This window comes from Moschus berezovskii, chromosome 10 (assembly GCF_049115385.1).
Source record: "Moschus berezovskii isolate FMDL1 chromosome 10, NW_MosBer_1.0, whole genome shotgun sequence".
Classification (NCBI taxonomy): domain Eukaryota; kingdom Metazoa; phylum Chordata; class Mammalia; order Artiodactyla; family Moschidae; genus Moschus; species Moschus berezovskii.
Window position 1 is genome coordinate 105975892 of NC_142469.1, and position 25610 is coordinate 106001501.

Here is a 25610-nt window from a genome sequence, read left to right on the forward strand (position 1 = left end):
TTCCAATTGTATAAAGCAAATAGAACTGAAAGAAATAGACAAGACTTAGTCACAGAGGAGTTTGCCTGCTTTTTTTTCCTAAGATTTTTTTTGATAAGGACCATTTTTAAAGTCTTTACTGAATTTCTTACATTGCTTCTGTTTTATATTCTGGCTTTTTGGCCCCAAGGCATGTGTGATCCTAGCTTCCTAGACAGGGAGCAAAATTGCACTCTGCATTGGAAGACAAAGTCCCAACCACTGGACTGCCAAGGAAGTCTCATGAACACCCATGGAATATTTAGAAACATTGACTGTGTACTGTGCTTAAAAGTCTGAACAAGTATTCAGTTCAGTTCAGTTGCTCAGTTGTGTCCGACTCTTTGTGACCCCATGAGCTGCAGCACGCCAGGCCTCCCTGTCCATCACCAACTCGCGGAGTCCACCCAAACCCATGTCCATCGAGTCAGTGATGCCATCCAGCCATTTCATCCTCTGTCATCCCCTTCTCCTCCTGCCGTCAATCTTTCCCAGCATCAGGGTCTTTTCCAATAAGTCAACTCTTCGCATCAGGTGACCAAAGTATTGGTGTTTCAGCTTTAGCATCAGTCCTTCCAATGAACACCCAGGACTGATCTTCTTTAGGATGGACTGGTTGGATCTCCTTGCAGTATAAGGGACTCTCAAGAGTCTTCTCCAACACCACAGTTCAAAAGCATCGATTCTTCGGCGATCAGCTTTCTTCACAGTCCAACTCTCACATCCATACATGACCACTGGAAAAACCATAGCCTTAACTGGACGGACCTTGGTTGACAAAGTAATGTCTCTGCTTTTTAATATCCTGTCTAGGTTGGTCATAACTTCCCTTCCAAGGAGTAAGTGTCTTTTAATTTCATGGCTGCAGTCACCATCTGCAATGATTTTGGAGCCCAGAAAAGTAAAGTCAGCCACTGTTTCCACTGATTCCCCATCTATTTGCCATGAAGTGATGGGACTGGATGCCGTGATCTTAGTTTTCTGAATGTTGAGCTTTAAGCCAACTTTTTCACTCTCCTCTTTCACTTTCATCAAGAGGCTCTTTAGTTCTTCACTTTCTGCCATAAGGGTGGTATCATCTCCATATCTGAGGTTATTGATATTTCTCCCGGCGATCATGATTCCAGTTTGTGCTTCCTCCAGCCCAGCGTTTCTCACGATGTACTCTGCATATAAGTTAAATAAGCTGGGTGTTACAAGTATTACAGGTTTGATACTATGTATGGTATTACCTTTATTATGAAACATAGGAAGTTAGAAATCAGTAAAGATTCTCATATGTTTGAAATGAGAGTAATACATTTAAATATTCAGTATCTATCAGGTTATTTGTCCTGAATGATAGCGGCGTACTGCATATTCAAAATTTTGGTATACAGCTGAAGCCAGCTTCAGTTCAGTTCAGTCGCTCAGTTGTGTCCGACTCTTTGCGACCCCATGAACTGCAGCACGCCAGTCCTCCCTGTCCATCACCAACTCCTGGAGTTCATCCAAACTCATGTGCATCGAGTCAGTGATGCCATCCAGCCTTCTCATCCTCTGTCGTCCCCTTCTCCTCCTGTCCCCAATCCCTCCCAGCATCCAGGTCTTTTCCAATGAGTCAGCTCTTCGCATGAGGTGGCCAAAGTATTGGAGTTTCAGCTTCAGCATCAGTCCTTCCAATGAACACCCAGGATTGATCTTTAGAATGGACTGGTTGGATCTCCTTGAAGTCCAAGGGACTCTCAAGGGTCTTCTCCAATACCACAGTTCAAAAGCATCAATTATTCGGCAATCAGCTTTCTTCACAGTCCAACGCTCACATCCATACATGACCACTGGAAAAACCATAGCCTTGACTAGACGGACCTTGGTTGGCACAGTAACGTCTCTGCTTTTTAATACGCTACCTAGGTTGGTCATAACTTTCCTTCCAAGGAGTAAGTGTCTTTTAATTTCATGGCTGCAGTCACCATCTGCAGTGATTTTGGAGCCCAAAAAAATAAAGTCAGGCACTGTTTCCACTGTTTTCTCATCTATTTCCCATGAAGTGATGGGACCAGATGCCATGATCTTGGCTTTCTGAATGTTGAGCTTTAAGCCAACTTTTTCACTCTCCTCTTTCACTTTCATGAAGAGGCTTTTTAGTTCCTCTTCACTTTCTGCCATAAGGGTGGTGTCATCTGCGTATCTGAGGTTATTGATATTTCAGCTTAGAGGAATACTTAAAGCATTAAATGTATATTTATTAGAAAAGAAAGGGTGCAATAAGCTGAGCATTTGTTTCATAATATCAGGAAAAGTACAGCAGATTAAACGTAAAAGAAGTAGAAGGAAGGAAGTATTAAAGGTAAGAATAGAAATTAATTTAAGACCCCTGAAAGCCCATCACAAAGTGAAGAAAATCAGTGTATTGGCTGTCTACTACTGCGTTTTAATGAACTACCCCAGAAACTTAAGTTAAAGCAACCACCCCTTATTTAGCTCCTGCTTCTCTTGTGCATGCTGGTCGTTTAGGCTGGGCTCACCACAGCAGTTCTGATCGGCACCTGCAGTCAGCTGCAGGTTAGCCAGGCCCCTGTGCTCTTATTGGTTACCTGGCTGTGGGCTGGCATGGATGGGGACTGGATTGCTTGTCTTTCATTCTCAAGTGGGTTAGTCTGAGACTGTTTGTTACATGGGGACATTAGGGCCTCAGAGAGGAAGTACACATAAGACTGAGACTTAGGCTTTTAACACACACACTATCTTCTCATGGCATTGGAAAGCCAGTCATCATGCTAACCCCAGATTCAAGAGGTGAGAGGAGCGGCAGGATTTCACTGCAAATGGCATAGGTTAGGGATGAATGGGTAATTGTGGTCATTTTTGAATGACCTGTCTACAAATTTAATTTAAATTTGTTTTCATCAGTCTAGCCCTGTCAACAGAAGAAAAGGTACATTCTTTGTAAAGACTGGAAGGCTGATCAAGATAAAGGATGACATAGATAGCCAATCAGGATTGAAGTGGGACCATTGTTACAGATCCTGTAGATACTAAGAAGAAAAGTCTATGAAAGCTTTGTATCAACAAATTTGAAAATTTAAACATATTGGCATATCTTTAGATAAACCCAAGTTACCAAAATTGACATATGAAGGAATAGGAAATCTAAGTAACTGAATCCATAATTGGAAACCTGAACAGAGAAAAGAAACTCTAGACCCGGGTGCCTTCATCACTGGTTTGTCTTCAGTATTTAAAGAAGAAATAGTACAAGTTAGCTTCTACAAGCCATTCGAAAGAGCTGAAAAAGGGGGACTACATCCCAACACATTTTGAGTCCAGAATAATCTTGATGCCTAAACGCTAAGAAACATATTATGAAAAAGGAAAATTGCAAGCCAGTTCCATCTGTGAATGTAAATTTAAAAAAATAAAATTGTCACCAAAGTGCTAATAAACTGAACCTGCTGCTGCTGCTGCTAAGTCACTTCAGTCGTGTCCGACTCTGTGTGACCCCATAGACGGAAGCCCACCAGGCTCCCCCGTCCCTGGGATTCTCCAGGCAAGAACACTGGAGTGGGTTGCCATTTCCTTCTCCAATGTGTGAAAGTGGAAAGTGAAAAGTGAAAGTGAAGTCGCTCAGTCGTGTCCGACCCTTAGCGACCCCACGGACTGCAGCCTACCAGGCTCCTCCATCCATGGGATTTCTAGGCAACAGTACTGGAGTGGCTTGCCATTGCCTTCTCCGAAACTGAACCTAGTGATCTATAATAAAAGATAATGCATCACGGTCAAGTTTATTGTAGAACTATAAGTGTGATTTAACATTTGATAATGAATTGTAATCCATTGCATTACCAGAATAAAGGAGAAATATGATTGTCTCGATGTTGAAAGAATGTGATACATTTAAACATCCATTCATGACTAAAATTAAAAACTATTAGTGAATTAGGGAATAGAATGGAATTTTCTTAATCTGCTCAAGTATACACAAATTACTTCAGACTTCATAATGAACTATTGAGAACTTTATTCTTGGAATGAGTCAAGGATAATACACTTGATTTGACTTTGAACCCAAGATGTGCTGGCCAGTGCTGTAAGGATGGCCAGAAAAAGAAATTAAAAATATGATTGACAGTTACGTATTTTTCCTTTTCTCTTATTTGCAAGTGATATGAATCTTCACCAAAAGAATCCAAAAGAACCTGCAGAAAAATTAGAATGAAGAAAGAAGAAACAGGGTTTCTGGGTATACTGTACGATACAAAAAGATGGATTATGATTTCACATGTAAAAAAAAACATGAAATAAAAATATGATTTACAGTAGCAAAAATGAAGCCCCAAATGTCTTGGAATAAATCTAACAAAAACAAAGGCACATTAAGAAAGCTTTGAATTCTTGAGAGAAATCAAAAAACACCTAACCAAATGACAAAATTATACCATATTCATGATCCTGAAGATCCCAGTAAAAATTATTACTAATATTGACCAGCTATTTTTGAAATCTGTATAGAAGCACAAAGACTGAGACATCTTTGAAAGAGGAGCAAGGTGAAATAACACGCTATCCTGTGTGTTAAGGTTTTGAAAATAAAGTTACATTAAGTGACAGTGAGGTACTAAACCAAGTAGCTTCATAGAGAACCCCGAAGTCGACCCATATATGTAAACGTGTAGGTGTTACTCTCACAGGAGGTGACACTGTGCTATAGAGCAGGGGGAAGGGTAGTCTCCTCAGCAACATGTAGTGGTACACGGAACAGAAGAGGAGATGGTTGTTTCCGCATCATGGACATCACTTTCTGGTACACTGTAGATGTAAATAAGAAAGTCATAACAATAAAGCTTCTGAAAGTTAATACAGAAGGGTGTCTTGATGACCTTGGGATGGGGAAAGACTTCTTTTAAACAGGACACAGAAAATATTGTTAAGGGAAGGCATGAGCGGCATTAAAATTATATGTAATTTAATTCAATTCAGTCTGCTTAAATTAAGTCATCTTAAGACACCATTAAAGATGACAATGGTAAGCCACAGGAAGGGAAAAGGTATTTGCCACACGTGTGACCGCAAAGTAGAAATCAATAAGACAGCAAAACAACACAATAGAATAGTTGAAAACTTCACATGTGCTTCAAAAAACATACATCTGAATGACCAAAAGCATAAGTATTGAAGTGTATCAGAGCAGAGTCCTCCTCCTCTTTTGGGAATGTAACTGTGTATGACCTATTTAGAAAGCAGTTTAGTGCTGTCTACTGAAGGAGTTTTGGGGAATTTTCTGGGAGATGGTGAAGGACAGGGAAGCCTAGCATGCTGCAGTCCATGGGGTGGCAGAGTTGGACATGTCTAAGCTACTGAACAACAATCTCCTTTACCAGCAGTCTTTTCCCTAATGGGACAGTCCTTTGTCCTGCTTCTTTAGTTTGTACACTCTTGCATGCAAGAGCCTTCCCCAAGTTAGAGCATTCCTCAAGTCTTTGGTGAACTTTATCTATACATACTTAAGTAGGAAGCACAGAATTTGAATTAGAAGCTTGTATTCTTGAACTGGGCTTGCTCGTTGCAGGGTTCAGTGGGAGCTGATCACCTGAAGCGAAGTGTCAACCTTTGAGAATGGAGCCAAATGCTACACTGTGAGAGTCTTTTCTCCGGGCAGCTTTTCTAGAGATGAAAACTCAAGCCTGATACCCGCAAGTTAGATGCCTGGCTATTGCTACTCTTTGAGCAGGGTTTGGTCAGTTGTTCTGTGTATCATTTCCATCTTTTCTTCCTGGTTTTCTGCAGAACTTAGTGCGTGAGTTCCTGGTCTCTCTGGGGTTCTGTAGGGCAGATTTGCTATTTGACCATATCCCCTTCCATGGACATTCTGAGCTGACTTGTTGATTGAGGGCCTGAGGCTTCCTGAAGTGAATTTGTAGTGATTCATAGACTGTGGCCCACTGTGTGGCGGACTTTGTATTGGATGCTTCATATATATTGTGCTGTGCACACATGCAGTTCCTCATCACAGCAGTTCCAGATAGCGTTGTCTCCATCACATGGCAGAGGCTTGTTGCATATGACTTCCTGATTCCTAATTATTTCTTAGTATTGGAGCTTGAATACCTGTTGGGGTCTGTGTGCTTTCCAAGTATAAATGTGTAATCATAGTACAGTACTTCATTTTATTTAGATTGGGGATATGGGAGGAAGGCTCTTGACTGGATGACTGCAAGGGTTTAGTTGGGTGAAGAGGTAGATCAAGTCCTATATGCCAAAAACTAGGCAAGGGTGAAGGGTTTTATTTGAATGTAAAGACATGGTTCAGGCAGGTTTCAGAGTTTGGAATCTTCTGTAGCTGGGTCAAGGACCTGAGAGTCTTTGCTTAGGGTGGAAGAACTGATGTCATAGTCCCCTAGGGAATAGGACTTTCTTCCATCCTCAAATGTGTACACTCACTTCTTTCGTTTGGGAATCACTTCTGTAAGATGTGGCAGTGCTGGTGAGCAGCTGAGGCAAAGCAGGCAGCCCCTTGAGCATAGAAGACTGAGGAAGTGCCCTGGTTTCTTAAGCCCTGAGAGCAGTGGATTCTGGCGCATTAGTGTTATGCAACAATACACTAACAGTAGGGATAAAATGCAGGAAAAAAGTAGGAAGCATAGACATCAGTAACCTGTTTGAATAAGTAGATAAAAACCACCCATGGATCTTTGTGGAACTGATGGTATAACATTCATTTTTTTTTTGTCTTTTATATAGATGACATATTAATGAGGAAAATTTACTTTTCAGTGTTCATAGTCAATCTGTTCCTCTCATTGGCCTTTTTAAAAAATTAACTTCTATGTGTGAATATTAGAAGTTTCTGTGGAAGGATGATAATTATTTATACAGTTATTTCTTATTACTGACCTTTTTGTGACAAGAGTTAAGGTTCTTTGTCAAAGTAGTAGTGCAAACTAAAGGTGGGGATGGGAAATAGGAAAATAAGGATGCAGATACAACAGTGTGCAAGGATTGTGGGAAAATGCAGACTATTATGTCTCAAATAGTCAGTATAGTGTGGAAGCCAGCGTCGCCCGTCAGTGTGCTGGCAGTCAGCCCCACAATGCAGTGCTCTCTGAACAGGCGCTGAGTATAACTCAGATCAGTAAGAGAGGAATTTCCCTCAGGGATTTCTGTATAAAAGGCAGCCACTGTTTAACATACTAAACAGCTCCTGGAACCCTGTCATAGAAGGGATTTGTTGAACTTTTCATGTCCACTTGTTTAGAGTGTGCATGTTGATGGGCAGTTGAATACAGCACCTGTTTTAGGTAGATTCTGCTGTTCCTAATCCATGATTTGTATTAATGCACATGAAAATTTCAAGCTGAAACATGAACTGCTGGCATTACACCCCCAAACTTGGCAAGAAATTCATAAGAGTTTATTTCAACTTAGTATTTTTAAAAATTTAATTAGAGAAAGTTAAGTATATACTTTAAAATAACTGAGTGAATAATGCACGATGTTGTTTTTTTTTTCTCCTCCAGTTTAATTTTGTTGGGAGAATCCTTGGACCTAGAGGACTTACTGCTAAACAGCTTGAAGCAGAAACAGGATGTAAGATCATGGTCCGAGGCAAAGGCTCAATGAGGGATAAGAAGAAGGTAAGTCCTTGAAAATGGGGACCATCCTTTATGTGTATAATGTACTTACACTTCTGAATTTTATTAACAAAATATCTAGATCTTAAAGCACTATATAGTATTTCATATCAGAAAATTTTTAACTTTTTAAAGGTGGTGTCATGATTTTCTCTTTTTGATTATCATTACTTTTCGTTTAGCTAGCTAATATCAGTTAATCCATCATATTCATGTTGATTTTTACACTTGAGAAGCTGCCAGTTTGGAAGTTAGACTATTCAGTGTTTTATGTATTAAAGATGCAACTGAAACTTTGAAAACTCTAAAATGTTTCTCTTGATGAGATTTAAATGAGAAGAATCAAATGAATTACTTTGGATTTATGTCATCTCATCAGGAGAGTGAGTAAACATGGGGGAAGGCTTATAAGTAGCCATATGGGAGTCATTTTGGTTTTCACCAGCATTTCACATTGTTTGTTTTCCAGACATTTTACTTTAAAGTATATTGTTGTTGTTTTCTGCTTTTCTTCCTTTTGCCACTTCTTATTTTTCTAGTTTAATTGATGAACACCTAGTTACCTGTGTTAAATACTGTTTTTTCAGAAGGTTTTATTTGCCTGTTTCCTTTTATCCACTGATGCTGTGAGGCAGAATATTTTGAATTCTATCTGTGTGAAAAATGTTTGACTGATTTTTTTAAGAATAAAGTAGGTTTTGCTTGCCACAGATTAAATGTATTGTTAGGAAGGGTCTGTTGTGTGTTTGATTTTCAAATACACTGCCTTGAAAGAGACATCGAACGATGGCACTGTGGGCAGCTTTGCCGGAGCGCGCTGTGCCCTGAGCCCCTCTGTGGGCTCCGCGTGGAGAGCGCCGGCCTGTAAGGTGTTCATGACTCGTTCTGACTTCTCGTTGATCCCTCACCTCCTTTCACTTAAACCCCCGTTAGCCGACTGGGTGTCAATCGTTTTCTCTCCTTACAGATAAACAGTGACTTAGCAGTTAAGCTGAGGGGAGAGGCCCTCAATAATATTAATTATCTGTACATTTTATTTTAAGCTGTTCTTGTCAGATGAGGATAAAAATATTTTGAGGCAAGCATATGAGTTCTCCCTGAGCACATTTAGCGGTTGTATTTAAAACAATCATTTTTATTAGAATCTTAAAATAACTTAATCACTTTGTGACTCAGCTGAGAGGCAGTCTTGTATTGCCATGCAGTTTTGGTTCCCATGTTTGCGCTTGTGGTTGCTTTGCATTAAGCAGTGCTGATTTAATAGCCTGGGTACAGTAAGACAAAGTCTCAACAACTGCAGGGACAGATCTTCACCAGAAGCTTAGTGTATGCCTCAGTTAGGCCAGTTGTTAGGTCAGTTCACAAAGCGTGTTTAGCTCTCTCCTCAGTCTCTTGTCGATTCTGTAGTACCAGCCCTCTGCTCACACACAGACCCTGAGGGAAAGTAGAACTTGGAGCCCTGTAATGAGACATCGCGCGTTCTGTTTTCAGTCAAGTTGAACTTGGAGCCTGAAGAAGTTTTCTGCCATCATTTTGGCATATGTTAGAGTGGCTTAGAGTGTAACCTCTATAACCATCTTGCTTTCATTTGAATCTTGCTTCTGTCACTTAGCAGGTTTGTGATTTTAGCAAATGACTTCATCTCTTGGTGCCATGTGAAGTGAGGTCACTGTGAGGTCACTCTGACGGCTGTGAGGATTACAGAACTTGTAGAGCACTTGGCATAGTGTTTTGACACATCGTAATCAATTAATGTCAGTGATAGCTCTGTAATAGATTTTGTTTACATGGTTAGTACACTTCCTGTTTAAACTCTTACATTGTCTCATGGGGGAGTACTACAGTATTTTAAGCCTTGGAAATGACAATACTTTGTTGTTGCTTTGTGACCCTTGAATATCCCATATCCTCACAGCTTTTTTGTTTTGGTTCTCTGATGGTTGGTGTGTCCCTATTCTGTCTCATCCGCTTTGTTCTTAAACACAAACAGAAATGGTTAACACATTATACTTTTTTAATTTGTACTGTTGCCTAATGAAATGTAAAAAGTTTACAGATTATACGTAATGCATGAAAACAATGATAGGTTAAGACACCAACAAAATTTTGGCTGCAGATTGCATTTTTAGTTTTATTAAGTGCTATAGATGAATATACTTTGGGAATATCCAGTTAATTTGAACGGCTACCGTATGTTTGATACTACAGTGAAGAATTTATGTGTAAATGTATAATGCCAAGAGTGTCTTCTGTAATATTAATGTAAATCTATGCATATTCAATTGTCAACCATGTCATTTTGGTTTACTCTGCTCTGCTCATTGAGTTCCTAAAAACGTTAATAGAATTTAAGTCAAAATGGAAGGTACTGTCACTTGTTGCTGGTTTATTATTTTGAAAAAGAACATGAGAAATAGATGGAGACCAAAAAATATTGAAGAAGCATATTCCATGTGTTTAAAGGAAAACTAAACTTTTTCGTGCAGAGTTGTCAGTTTATGTAAAAGCTGAGAAAGCTAGAAAATCTTAATTTGTTGACTGTCCATGGTATTAATGATGGAATGTTGTTTGCTGATTTGTCAGTAATGGCATGCCATGTCTGTTTTATGGAGTGTTTCTCTGCTGTTTGATAAGTACTTGGCATAGAGTAGAAACTGGAAAAAAAGCATCTGAGAAGGGATGAATGTGTAGGTAGTAAATGAAAGACATAGATGGTCCTCTCTCTTTTACCCTGCCCAAGGTTTTTATGAATAGAGAAAATGATAAATTCTATGTGTTTTCAGTTCTTTGGGGAAGATAGGCAGTACTGTATCATTCTATGCTGTTGGTTTTAAGCACGGGAATGAATATGCTGCTGTGTATTCTTCATTTTCCTGGATTGCTGTTACTTCAGAATTACTGATGGCCCGGCAGCATTGTCATTGTATACAAATACCCAGAGGAATGGCACTGGGTAATTGCAGGAGCCTAAGGATAAGAACTTCACTCACACTTCATAACTGACTAGGGAGCTGTGCTTGTCTTTCTACTTCTCACTCCCACCTGAAAATGTTAGTGCGGGAGATGTCTGCTGCTGCCGTGGTTCCGTCGCTCAGTCGTGTCCGACTCGTTGCGGCCCCACGAACTGCAGCATGCTGGCTCCTTTGTCCTCCACTCTCTCCTGGAGTTTGCTCAGATCCATGTCCATGGAGTCAGTGATGCTATTTAACCATCTCATCCTCTGCTGCCTCCTCCTGCTGCCCTCAGTCTTTCTCAGTATCAGGGTCTTTTCCAGTGAGTTGACTCTTCCCATCAGGTGGCCAAAGTATTGAAGCTTCTGCATTAGTCCTTCCCATGAATATTCAGGGTTGATTTTCTTTAGAATTGACTCGTTTGATCTCCTTGCAGTCCAGGGGACTCTAAAGAGTCTTCTCCACCACCACAGTTTGAAAGCATCAATTCTTTGGTGCTCAGCCTTCTTTATGGCCCAACTGTCACATCCGTTCAGGGCTACTGGATGCGACAAGGCTGTGATCCATGAAAGGGGTTAGATGTCTACAGTTGATCAGAGTTGGGTGTTGGGTCTTCTGAAAATGTCCAGTGGGACTCAGTGATTCTGGTTAGAGCTCTTTGCTTGAAATGAAGGGATGTGCACTCAGGGAATCAGATGGCCATTCGAGGGCTGCTAATAGCAGTGGCCAGATGGCATTACCCACATTTACGATCTGTTCAGTGTCATATTCAGACTGTGCAAAAATCTCAAAAGATAGTTTTTACTCTTCTAACAGGAATGAAGGCTTGAAAGAGGTCAGGTAACTTATCCAGTCCCTTATTTCTAACTATTAACTGCACTCAGTATAAACATGTATCTTGCTGGACATTGACATTCAGCTCTGTAATTCATTCTGTTCAGAATGTGAACTTTGAAATTAGATAGATCTGTTATAAAGTTTTAATTTAGATTTTAATGTATCTCCCAAATATATTTGACCACAGTCTGTCCATTCTGAGACATGTCTTAACTTCTTGAGGAACTACAGTGTTGAATGGACCATGATCTCCAAAGTAGTATTAGAGGGACATACTGTACAACTGCAAACACAGGTAGAATTGCATAGCTTTTTGATTTGCCACTTTTCATATGCTTGCACATTTTTCTCCTATTCTTACAGTTCGTAGATGTTTTACCTAGTTAATACATGATATTTTTAGAAGAGTTTAAAAGTGTGTCTGATCAGAGACAGAGTGCAGCGAGGCGCCTGATGGTCCTCCTGGCGGCAGTTCTGACGTGTTTAGTGGATCATTCTTCCCGAATTGACATAGGCACTGTCACATGTGCTGTAGAAAGTCAGTCTTCCTATTCTTGATGCTTTGTAGTTAGCATTTCCTGCAGTTCTGTACCCTGTCCTGTCAGTTTAATTGACAAATAATTGAGCTTTATAATGTCTGAGACTTTGTGCTGCGTGATAAAAAAAACTTAAAAGACAGCTTAAGGCAATATTAGCAATATATGCAAAAATTAATTTGCTTGTATGGGGGAAACTTAGACTTTTGTTTTTAATGAAGGATGTTATTGCTTTCTCAACACTTTGAAAATGATCAAATTGATACAGTTTTTTTGGTTTGACATACTAAAGTGGTTGTGATAGCCAGTGACATAACATCAGATACAAACATGGTCTAGACAGCCCACTTTATTAATCTTGTTGAATGCTAGACTTCTGACAACCTGGAGCCTAAGTGTAGTTTATTAAAACAACAACAATCAGAAAAGCAGCTTTGATCACAGCAGATTTTAAGCACTGTTCATTCATCCCCCAGTGTCGCACTGCCCGTCTCCTTCCACGTGCGCCTGGTTTCCCCTATCCTCCTTGCCCCTCTGTCTGCCAGATGGTCTGGGGAGCAAGTTCCGGACATCATCTCAAGCTGGAGATTCTGTATTAGGTGTTTCTAAAATAGAAGGGCTCTTCAGTGCTATCATATTTGTGTTTTTTCTCATCACCAAAACAGTTTCTTTGTGTTGTTAAATGTCTGGTCAGTGTTCCTAGTTCCCCTCTTGTCTCATAAATGTGCTTTTAAGAGAAGCTTAAACGGTGTCCATGTAAGGGGCTTACACATTGCATTTGATTGATAGATCTGTTAAGCAGTTCTCGCCCTGGCCCCCATTTCTCTTTGTAGCTTATTTGTAAAGGGTCTCAGTTGCTTGTACCGAAGAATTCCCGTAGCCTTTGCCGATTGTATTTTCATGGTCATGGCCATGTTTATTAACACTTATCTCTGTCCCATGTTTTTTGGCAGTTTGGTAGTGAGAAAGGTTTCATAAGGTTTAGTTCTCCTGCCCTCCCTTCCTCATTTCCTTTTTTCCTTTTGAGAGAAAATTTTATAAGTAAATGTTTTTGTGGTACTGAAAATATAGTGTTCTTTTGATTTTAGCAATCATTGTTGATTGTTTTTCAGACCTTTTACTTCAGTTGTTGTTGCTAAGTCACTTCAGTCGTGTCCGACTCTGTGTGACCCCATAGACGGAAGCCCACTAGGCTCCCCTGTCCCTGGGATTCTCCAGGCAAGAACACTGCAAAACAGCTATTACCCTGTTTCTTTGCTATTATTAGTTAGATTTAATTTTTATAGGAAAGGCTGGATAAATGCTCTGTTTTTGTTTTGACTCAGTCCCTTATTTACTAGGTTTAAAATAGTGAATTGGTTCCTAGGAATCTTTCAGAGGTGTAGAATTAGTTTTTTTGTTTTGTTTTTATTTGAGTATCATTATGAATGCATTTAAACAGTTTTGATATATTTCACTTCATTGCACCATGGTTTGAAGGCATCAGTTCTTCGGCACTCAGCCTTTTTTATTGTCCAGCTCTCATATCCATGCATGACTATTGGAAAAACCACAGCTTTGACTATGCAGAACTTTTGTTGGCAAAAGTCTCTGCTTTTTAATATGCTGTCTAGGTTTGTCATTGCTTTTCTTCTAGGGAGCAAGCATCTTTTAATCTCATGACTGCAGTCACTGTCCACAGTGATTTGGAGCCCAGGAAAATAAACTCTGTCACTGTTTCCATTGTTTCCCCATCTACTTGCCATAAAGTGATGGGACCAGATGCCATGATCTTCGTTTTTTGAATGTTGAGTTTTACATTATATTGTTTATATTGTAGTAAACTTGTGGTTGGGCACAAGAAACGAATTATTGTTTTAAATGTTTTCAAGAAGAAAAGTGCTATAATTTTCTATTAGTTTACACAGCCTTTCTCAGCTAGGATTCCTCATCTTAGAAGTTCTTCAGGTTCACGAAGGGTGGTTCATAATGGTAGAGTGGTCCATTCTAGACAGGAGAGAAGTAAACTATATATAATTTATACCTTGGGCCAGGCACTGGGTACTTGATTCCCTTGTGGAGTCCTTAGTTGAGAAAGACTGTACCCTGTGAGGAATGTTTTTTTTCCTCTCTATTTTATAGTCCTGCCTTACCGCCTGCTCTGACTCCTGCTTCTTGGTACCTTCAATTCAATGCGTTGAAGTAGGAATTTTTTTGGATTCTCTCCTAAAAGTGCTACTTTTATAAACTGCATGCTTAGAAACTTTCATGAATCTGTTTTGAGTAGTGTGTGTGCACGCTAAGTCGCTTCAGTTAGGTCTGACCCTTTGTGACCGTATGGACCATAGCCTGCCTGACTGCTCTGTCCAAGGGATTCTCCAGGCAGGAACCCTGGAGTGGGCTGTCATTCCCTCTTCCAGCTGAATAGTAGTATTTAGCTAAGAGTAATTATAAAAGTTACAGTATTGTATATCTGTTTGGAAGGAACCTTGTTAAAGCTGTGAAGTCTAATACTCACATATATTTAACTCTGATATTTTAGTTCCGATAGCACACGTGGTTGTCACTCGTTTTCGCAACCTCCTACCATAGTCAGTGCCTTTTCAGGCAGTAAGTAGATTTGAATGCCTATGAATTTTGTCCTCAAAGATCTTTTACCCTGAGAGACGGATATGTTGATGGTAGACTAATGCAGTGTGGTGTAAGCAACAGATGTTACACGCTGTGCAGTGGGAAGCCAAGGAAGTGATGAATTCTTTTTACAGGTTGAGGACTTCAGGGAAAGCTGGAGAAGATGGGACGAGTAGGAATTTACAGGGCATATGAGTGGAGTGGTATTTTGGAAAGAAGAAGTAGGATCACCCAGTGTGTGTCCTTAGCGAGTGCTTGGCATGTTGCAGTGGAAGTTACAAGGTTTAGTGGGAAAAGTGGTGTTGGAGACAGGCTCGGATTTGAGGATACAGGGCCTTGAATACTATATTAAAATGTTTTTCGTTGGAAAGCAGTGTACTGGCACTCATAATTTTAAAGTAAGAAGTTATATGATACATTGTTTTAAAAAGAGAAGCTGGCTGTAGAAAGGATGGGTGTAGGGAGACGATGCTAAAGCTGAAACTGCAATACTTTGGCCACCTCATGCGACGTGTTGACTCACTGGAAAAGACCCTGATGCTGGGAAAGGTTGGGGGCGAGAGGAGAAGGGGACGACGGAGAATGAGATAGCTGGATGGCATCACCAACTCTGTGGACGTGAGTTTGAGTGAACTCCGGGAGTTGGTGATGGACAGGGAGGCCTGGCGTGCTGTGATTCATGGGGTCGTGGAGAGTCGGACACGACTGAGCAACTGAACTGAACTGAGGGAGACGAGATCAAAGGCCACAAAGAAAGAGCCAAGTCTTGGACAGCTTGACTCAAGAGAGTTCTGTGTGTGTGCAGAATATCTTTGAAACTTAGATCCTTGGATCCTAACTCTACTTTGAATACAAAACAAAATAATCTCTTTACCTTAGGGCCTTTGACATACTTAATGTCCTGTGTCTCAAAGGTGTCCTACGCTAGCTATAAAGTAATACTCTAGGAACTTCAGTCCTCCTCCACTTTTTTTTATTGTTAATGTCATGGAACACTGCACTGAATTCAGCTTCAAAAGTGATTGATTGGTTTCTTTTTAAAGAGAAAGGAAAGCCTGCATTTCTGGAAGAATTTAAATCAGTACTTTTCAAATTGTCTGCCACAAAAGACCATTACAACAAGGTTCTAATTCATCATAGACCATTTCTTTTGTAAAATTATTATACAGTGAAATTAATTATCAGAGAAACAATTTTAAAAAGACAGTTTTCATCCTGTTTAAAACTTTATGTCAGCAGAGAAAAGTATCTGGTCAGAATGCTGTAAAAGTTTCTAAACACCCCCAGAACTGTAGTGCACAAGGCTCCTCTGTCCGTGGGATTTTCCAGGCAAGAATACTGAAGTTGGTTGCCATTTCCTTCAGGGGATCTTCCTGACCCAAGGATTGAACATGAGTCTTCTACATGTGTCTCCTGCATTGCAGGCGGATTCTTTACCACTGAGCCACCAGGGACGCCCTAATGGGCAGAAGTATCCAGTCAGAGTGCTATAGAAGTTTATAAACACTTGATTCTGCACTTGGGGCAGCATTGGCTTAACTATCGCTTACTAGCTGATTGATTTAGTGGTCCTTCGGGGTTGGGAAGGGACCCTCTGGTGTCCTCTCCTCCTCTGCTTTTCTTCTTTGTTCTCATACCCTCATTTTTACTGAGTGTTTTTTAAAACAAATTTCATTTTGTAATATGGAACTTCATATGGAATGTTTAGTTATGTTTCTGGTTACATGTTCATTTTGACTTAAGCAGCTTAGCTTTAAGGTAGTATAAAGCAGCACAATACAAATTAAATATTTATTTCAGATTGGATAGTATTTCAGTACATTTGTATAAAATAGAGTCATTCCTTTGCCTTGATTAATTGCTGAGAAAGATCAGGAAGATTTGAAATAAAAATTTTGCTACTGTTTTTTAAAGTACAGTTTTGTGTTTGTTTTTTTTTTTAATTTGTATGACTCTTTAAGGGATAAAAAGATGGATCCAATGAAAGTAAACCTGTTTTCATTACTAAAGTAACTCTTTAAGTAACCTGTAAAACTTAAGCTAATTACTCTGCTATAGATCTAATACCACGATGAGTTTAATTGTCCATGTCTAATGAAATGAGACATGAGTTTCAGTGAAAGGGAGAATCTATTTTATCACTGGATCCTGTTAATGAGCCTTTTAAAATTAAGTCTTGATTGGATTGTAGTCAATTTAGTTAAGGAATCTGAGGATCTTATAGTATATTGTGTATAAAGTTTTTTTCCCTCAGAAAGTTTAGTTCTCTGTGAACAGAATGAGTAGTGGAATGTTGCTTATGTGTTTATCATTGTGCTACATCAGTTGATTTTCTTTTTCAAAACCCTTTAACAAAGAAATTCAATGGAAAATTTTTGTCAGTTATATTAGTGACAAATTATTAGACAATTTCATAAGCATAATGAGCTATCTTACTGTATCCTACTACTTTTATTTTTCTTCTTCAGTTATGAAAGATAACAATTTAAAGAAATTGCAATGTTGCTTTTTGAATTTTAAAGTGTTTTTCTTTTTAAATCATGTGTACTTGTTAACTCTTTGACTTTTAAATACATGTATAGTTGTTAATTCAGAAGTTGTCATGGGACCAGGATGATATCATAGTCTTTGGGTCCAGAAAATTTTAAACCTGTGATCCTTCATTTTGCAAATTATTTATTACTTAGAAAAGAGAAAATAGAAACTACAGCAGGTAGTTAGGACTGCTTTTAAAAGGACTTAGTAAGTTTTTATCTAAAGTTTTTGCTTAATTCAAATACCTATATAGTATTCTAAATATTAATTACTAATCACTTCACATAGGAAATACTGAAAAAATTTTCAGATTGTTGATGTGAAGGGAGTTTTGTAACATTTCATCTTTGTAACTAATAAGATTAATTCCTGACTAGTAACCTTCTTTTCATTTTTGCATATTTGGCAAGGGTATTTAAAAAAAAAATGATGTTGTGTCCCTCAGTTCAGTTGCTCAGTTGTGTCTGACTCTTTGTGACCCCATGGACTGCAGCACGCCAGGCTTCCCTGTCCATCACCCACTCCCAGAGCTTGCTCAGACTCATGTCCATCGAGTCAGTGATGCCATTGTGTCCCTAGCACATTATATTAGTTTACCCTGTATTGATGATATTAACTTTCATAATTTAGTTAAAATGGTGTCAGTCATATTTTTTCATTATGGAGATACTCTTCCCCCTTTTAAATGAACTGGTTTTAGGGGAGTACTTTGATACTTTGTGAATATCCTGCTCCTAAGAAAATTTTGCCCCGTGATTTTAGCATTGGTTAATGACCTATCCAAATTCCTTATTATTGTAATGCAATGTTTGCAAAACTGTTATTTTTCTGTCATTCCCTTGACATTTATTAGTTGACACTGAATTGTAAGAAAGATACTGCCTGCCTGTCATTTCTGATAGGTTCAGATCTCTTTCTGTGTGTGCACTTTTCCCCCAACCCCCCGTGTGGACTTAGATGTCCACTGAATTCCAGACAGCTTACCCATCCTGTGAATGGGTAGGGTGGTTGGTGAAAGCAGTGCTGAGCTGGTGGGGGGTTGGTGGTGAGAGTGCAGCTCTCATTGTTCTGTGAATTTGCTCATTAACTGTCACACAGCCCTGTGAGGTAGCTGCTGTTGTCCTTCTACTTGTAAGACCAGGGAGGAAATGGAGGCATGGGGGAGGTTCTCTTCACCTGGCTAGTGAGCTGCCTAGTCACAATTTGAACCCAGGCTGAGTGCAGGAGTTTAATCCTTACATTGCCATCTCTTGATCACCTTATTTCCATTCTTCCTCTCTGTCTCCCTCTGGCAACCAGAGTGATTTTTAAAAAGTAATCCTGCAGTATATTTTTCTGTGTTCAGTGAGAGTCAGCTCTTCACTGTGGGTTACAAGGCCCTGCTTGGTCATGAGTCCTGCTGCTGTCCAGGCTGCTTTTCTCTTTGCCGCCTCTGTGCCAACTGTATGGCTCACAGCAAATTGGAAAATTCTTCAAGAGATGGGAATACCAGACCATCTGACCTGCCTCTTGAGAAATCTGTATACAGGTCAAGAAGCAATGGTTAGAACCAGACATGGAACAAGGACTGGTTCCAAACTGGGAAAGGAGTACATCAAGGCTGTATATTGTCATCCTGCTTATTTAACGTATATGCAGAGCACATCATGGGAAATGCTGGGCTGGATGAAGCACAAGCTGGAATCAAGATTGCTGGAAGAAAAATCTCAGATATGCATAATATCTCAGATATGCAGATAACACCACCCTTATGGCAGAAAGCAAAGAGGAACTAAAGAGCCTCTTGATGAAAGGGAAAGAGGAGAGTGAAAAAATGGGCTTACGAAGATCATGGCATCTGGTCCCATTACGTCATGGCAAATAGATGGGAAACAATGGAAAACAATGACTTTATTTTCTTGGGCTCCAAAATCACTGCCAATGGTGGCTGCAGCCATGAAATTCAAAGATGCTTGCTCCTTGGAAGAAAAGCTGTGACAAACCTAGACTGCATAATAAAAAGCAGAGACATTACTTTACCGACACAGGTCCGTCTAATCAAAGCTATGGTTTTTCCAGTAGTCATGTATGGATATGAGAGTTGGACTATAAAGAAAGCTGAGCGCCGAAGAATTGATGCTTTTGAACTGTGGTGCTGGAGAAGACTCTTGAGAGTCCCTTGGACTGCAAGGAGATCCAACCAGTCCATTCTAAAGGAGATCAGTCCTGGGTGTTCATTGGAAGGACTGATGCTAAAGCTGAAACTCCGATATTTTGGCCACCTCATGCGACAAGTTGACTCGCTGGAAAAGACTCTGATGCTGGGAGGGATTGGGGGTGGGAGGAGAAGGGGACAACGGAGAATGAGATGGCTGGATGGCATCACCAACTCGATGGACATGAGTTTGAGTGAACTCCGGGAGCTGGTGATGGACAGGGAGGCCTGGCGTGCTGTGATTCACAGGGTCGCAAAGAGTCAGACACGACTGAGCGACTGAACTGAACTGAACTAAAAGTGGTTTCTCAATCAAGTGTTTGGAATATTGAGGAGTAATAGGTATCATTTAACAGAAAGTTTTAAATGGTGCATTTAAAACAGTTTGCTGACCAGTATTGAATAACCCTAAATGGACAGTGTGAAGTAGGGTGTCTTTTTGGTCACTTAGCATGCCTTCCCACTCAGCTCATGAACTAGATTGTAGAGAGATTTATTCCTAGGATGTTAATGTTTTTAACATTAAAAAGAAACTGGCATTTGAGGCAGAGATTTTTTTAGACAATAGTTGTTTAATGAGTTGCTTGTATATATGAGAGAAGAGAATAGGCCTGATTGCTCACAATCTGATGTTTGGAAAAGTATTTTCCTGGATCTTATTTATTTGCATATCTAATTGCTGTGTAATCAAAACTAAGTGAACTGTAGCTACTTGAAGCTCTAAAATGAAAGGCAGTCATCTGTGTGGAGGGGGTGCTTACATGCAGGCTAGCCTGAATATTAGCATTAAAGGCTTCTTGTGTTTAATTATAGGTGTCTGACTGAGCAGTAAATGTATGCTTGTGTAATAAAGAAGTGAATGTGACCCTGACACATGAGCTCTTTTTTTTGGTAGCAGAGCCTTGGCTTGGAGAGAACTTAACACCCTTTGTGTATTTTGGTGATAAGGGATTGTGCCAGAATGGTTGTTAATTACCTGCTTTGTTTGATATAGAAAGTAGTGATTTCACACTTTTCTTCCTACCAATGACAGCACTCAATTAAAATGGGTATTAAGGCAGCTGTAATGCCCTAGGTTATCTACTGGGAAGACATGAGGTAAAGAAAATTAACTTGACTTTTTCCAGCTGCTTGTTGGCAGCTTTGTTTTTCATAAATGGAAAATAAATAGAATAGAAAACTATTTACTCCAGGATGTACCCTATATCCTTTTATCAGTTCAGTTTAGTTCAGTCGCTCAGTCGTGTCCGACTCTCAGCGACCTAATGAATCACAGCATGCCAGGCCTCCCTGTCCATCACCAACTCCCGGAGTTCACTCAAACTCATGTCCATCGAGTCGGTGATGCCATCCAGCCATCTCATTCTCTGTCGTCCCCTTCTCCTCCCGCCTAATCCTTCCCAGCATCAGAGCCTTTTCCAGTGAGTCAATTCATTGCATGAGGTGGCCAAAGTATTGGAGTTTCAACCTTAGCATCAGTCCTTCCAATGAACACCCAGGACTGATCTCCTTTAGAATGGACTGGTTGGATCTCCTTGCAGTCCAAGGGACTCTTAAGAGTCTTCTCCAGCACCACAGTTCAAAACCATCAACTAATGTTATTTCTTACTGCCTCATTAAGTGGAGGGATATTCTTAAATGTAATTTGGGGGTAGCCACTGGTTAGCATATTTTAACTTGTTTGAACTTCTAAATCTAGCACAAGTTTAAGGCTCTTTTTTTTTTTTAAGTTTCCTTATTGTCAAATCAGTAAATTCCCTGTTAGTTTGTGTGGCATCAATTGACATTTCTAACTTGGGTCTCTAATCAGTATAATTTGGATAATGAATTACTACTAAGGATGGCTGTGGGGAGATTGCAGGCAACGCATGTAAAGGATGTACAAGCGTATGTACGCCCTGTACATTGTTTGAGGTCGCTCTCCTCAGTGTCACTTCTTTTAATGTTTTTTGTATATTTAAAAAACTATAAGTATATTACAGTGAGCTTCCAGTGTGTTACGTTTGTCTGTGCTCGGCCTGCTGTCGTGTGCTTTCAGCCAGTGAATGCTGGTGTAGTGGGACACATGCTCCCTTACATGACACGTTTCCCACTGAGCGTAACATCATATCAGAGTAGGCTCAGCCAGGTGAATCTTCTGCATTATGTGCAGTTAACTCTGCTCTGAAAAGAAATCCAGATTCTGGCTGTCCCCTGAATCACATATGTGCAAAACAGACTTAAAGGATCTCAGCTGAAGATCTGAACTGAGACCAGACTTAGCACCTTAGAAGGTTTGCAGTTATGAATTGTCAACCACTTTGGCCCCATTGGCTTCCCTGATGGCTCAGATGGTGAAACGTCTGCCTGCGATGCGGGAGACTTGGATTTGATTCCTGGGTTGAGAAGATCCCCTGGAGAAGGAAGTGGCAACCCACTCCAGTACTCTTATGTGGAAAATCCCATGAACGGAGGAGCCTGGTAGGCTACATTCTGTGGGGTCGCAAAGAGTCGGACACGACTGAACACCTTCACTTTCGCCTTACTTTTTCACTTTCACTTGGCCCCATTGGTGTTTATGAAACTTTACACATGACAACTGGGGAATTCACATTTTTTTCAAGTGCACATGTGCACGCACCTGGACAAAACCATAGTAGGCCATAAGGTGATAAAGATTGCAATTATATAGAGGATGAACTCTGCCCAAAATGAAATTAAACCCCAAATATTTTCATATTGAATACACGTCTGTATAATCCATTGGTCAAGAGAGATGTCCCAGGAGAAAATAGAAAATATTTTTAATTAAACGATAATGAAAATACAACATAAAATTTAAAGTATGAAGCTAAAGCAGTGTTTACAGGGAATTTTTATCTCTAAAAGTTTATATTTTAAAAGATTCAGTTACCTGGTTTTCTACCTCATTAAAAATTTTAAAATATGCCAAACTAAAATCGGTAGGTAGAATGAAGAAAATAAAATAAACTACTGAAATAGAAAATGGACAATAGAAAAAAACTTTTTAGAAACGATTAATAACATAAATAGAGCTCTAGCTAGACTGATCTGAAACAAAAGAGTGCAGACACTAATTACCAGTATCTGTAATAAAATAGGGGGCTTCCCATGTGCTAGTGGTAAAGAACCCACCTGACAACACAGGAGACCTAGAGATGTGGGTTTGAACATCCTGAGTTGGGAACATCCCCTGGAGAAGGGTATGGCAACTCACTTCAGTATTCTTGCCTGGAGAATCCCATGGACACAGAAGCCTGGCAGGCTGCAGTTGACAGGGTTGCAAAGAGTCAGACACAACTGAAGCAGCTTAGCATGCCATGCATGCACATAATAGGGAACATCACTATAGATCCTACAGATATTAAGAGACTTTTAAGGAGTATTATGGGCAACTTTAAGCCATTAAACTTGACAGCCTAGATGAGAAGTCTTTGAAAAACATAAATTATTACCAAGAAGTAACAGAAATTTGAATAGCCCTATACTGATTAAAGAGACTGAATTTATAATTGGAAATAACCCTAAAAGAAAATATAAAGCCTAGGTACTCACACTAAAGGATTTTTATCAAACTTTTAAGAAATAGCATGAATCCTAAATGAATTTTTTCATAAAAGATACTAGAATACTTAATTTTTTTTTTCTTTTTTTTTTTTACCTGGACTGGTCACTTATGATAATATACATGCTACAATTCCATTCTCTCCAATCATTCCACCTTCACCCTCTCCCACAGAGTCCCAAAGACTGTTCTAAATGCCTATGTCTCTTTTGCAGTCTCTTATACAGGGTTCAGGTTACCATTTTTCTAAATTCCATATATATGCGTTAATATACGGTATTGATGTTCTTCTTTCTGGCTTACTTCACTCTGTATAATTGGCTCCAATTTCAATTAAGAATACTTAATTTATTGGTAATTATTAGCTTTAGCATGATACCGCCACAAAAAGAAAATAAGGATATAGGTTTATAACTTTAACATCTGTGAATTGATCAGTGTCATTCATTGTGTTAATATAGCAAAAATTTATATGATTATTGCAGTCAGTTCAGTTGCTCAGTTGTGCCTGACTCTCTGTGACCCCACTAACCACAGCACGCCAGGCCTCCCTGTCCATCACCAAGTCTCGGAGTCCACTCAAACCCATGTCCATTAAGTCAGTGATGCCATCCAACCTTCCCATCCTCCTGCCCTTAATCTTTCCCAGCATCAGGGTCTTCTCAGATGATCAGCTCTTCACATCGGGTGGCCAGAATATTGGAGTTTCAGCTTCAGCATCAGTCCTTCCAGTGAACACCCAGGACTGATCTCTTTTAGGATGGACTGGTTGGATTTCAAGGGACTCTTAAGAGTCTTCTCCAATACCACAGTTCAAAAGCATCAATTCTTCGGCATTCAGTTTTCTTTATAGTCCAACTCTCACATCCATACATGACCACTGGAAAAGCCATAGCCTTAACTAAGACGGACCTTTGTTGACAAAGTAGTGTCTCTGCTTTTTAATATGCTGTCTAGCGTGGGACCTTGGAGGTCAACTAATTCAGTGGCAGCCAATCCAGTGGGAAAGGGGCCAGCCCTGCACATCCCTTTATTGCCTCCCCAGCAGGCTTGTTTAGTCTCTCCAGGGCCCTTGCTCTCCAGGTGCATAGCTCCTATTTGCAGCTCCCAACCCCAAAGATCTTTGATTTTTTGTAAGGCTTTTGGCAGAGAAACGTTGCCTGATCTGAACTGTCTTGAGGTCATTTAGAGGCTTTCTCCATCCTCCTCCTGTAATAGTCGATATTTTGCTGCCAAAATATTTAACTTCATTTGATTAAAAAAAAAATATGCTGTCTAGGTTGGTCATAACTTTACTTCCAAGGAATAACCATCTTTTAATTTCATGGCTGCATTGAACAAAATTCAGTATACCTTCGTGATAAAACCACCTAGCAAACTAAATATAGAAGGGAATTTACTCAATTTGATGAAGACCAAATATGAAAATACTTAGAGCAACATCATATTTAACATGAAGACACAATGTATTTCTCCGAAGATTATGAATAAGTCAGAGATGTTTGCTTTCATTATTTCCATTCCAGTTTGTACCAAACGATAGTCTTAGCAAGTTTAGAAAGTCAAGAAAAAGGAATTAAAAGGCATATGGACTGGAAAGATGTGAAACTCTTTTTCCAGACTGCCTGATTGCTTACGTAGAAAATTCTAAGTTTTTTAAAGGGTGAGTCCAGCAAGGTGAGATCTTGATCTTAAATTTGCATATACCAAATAGCATAGCTTGAAAATATATGAAGTAAAAATGACCAGAACTAAAAGAAAAACACAAACACACAATTATAATTTTAGCATCACTCTAAATATCTGATGGAATAAGCACACAAACTCATGAATATAGAGAATCTGAACAACACAACTAGCAGACTTGACCTGCTGCTGCTAAGTCGCTTCAGTCATGTCCGACTCTGTGCAACCCCATAGATGGCAGCCCACCAGGCTCCCCCGTCCCTGGGTTTCTCCAGGCAAGAACACTGGTGTGGGTTGCTATTGCCTTCTCCAATGCATGAAAGTGAAAAGTGAAAGTGAAGTTGCTCAGTTGTGTCTGCCTCTTAGCGACCCCATGGATTGCAGCCTATCAGGCTCCTCTGTCCATGGGATTTTCCAGGCAAGAGTACTGGAGTGGGTTGCCATTGCCTTCTCCAAGACTTGACCTAATCAACAACAAAAAAAGAACTGTGCACCCAGCAGTGTCATAATTCATTCTTTTAAAGTACTTTTGGAACATTTTGCTAATAAAGAAAGCCTTAACAAAGTTTGGAGGTCTGACATTATTCACAGTATGTTTAATCACAATGGAATTGATCTGGAAATCAGCTGGAAATTTAAAACTAAGTGTTGATTGTAAATAGTTACATTAGATGTAAAGATTTAAAAATAACAGTGAAATAGATCAAAATGAAAGTGAAAATTGCTCAGTCGTGTTGGAATCTTTGCCACCACATGGACTATACAGTCCATGGAATTCTCCAGGCCAGAATACTAGAGTGGGTAGCCTTTCCCTTCTCCAGGGGATCTTCCCAAGCCGGGAATCGTCTTTACCAGCTGAGCTACCAGGGAAGCCCCTTATCAAAGCAAAATTTAATAAATAGAAAACATACTGAATAGAAAACTTTAACTAAAATATGTTTTTTTGAAAATTCACAGAGTAGATAAGCTTGTATAAAAGTGATTAAGAAAAAAGAATCAGGACTATATTTGATGTCAGTAATTGTAGCACTATTATTTTCTGTATCAGCAGGGGAGAAAGAGCAAGCA

At 39.7% G+C, this 25610-nt stretch overlaps 1 protein-coding gene across 7 annotated transcripts in view; it reads left to right on the plus strand.

Annotated features, from left to right (window-relative positions):
- Positions 1-25610, plus strand: part of QKI (QKI, KH domain containing RNA binding) — a 150599-nt gene that overhangs the window by 61553 nt on the left and 63436 nt on the right. For all 7 annotated transcript variants that reach the window (XR_008686849.2, XM_055432842.2, XM_055432843.2 and 4 more), the window contains exon 3: positions 7515-7631. Coding sequence is in view for 6 of the 7 variants with exons in the window: in XM_055432842.2 (XP_055288817.1) it covers positions 7515-7631 (117 nt within the window). In the remaining variant the exon portion in view is untranslated. The remainder of the gene's footprint in view (positions 1-7514; positions 7632-25610) is intronic.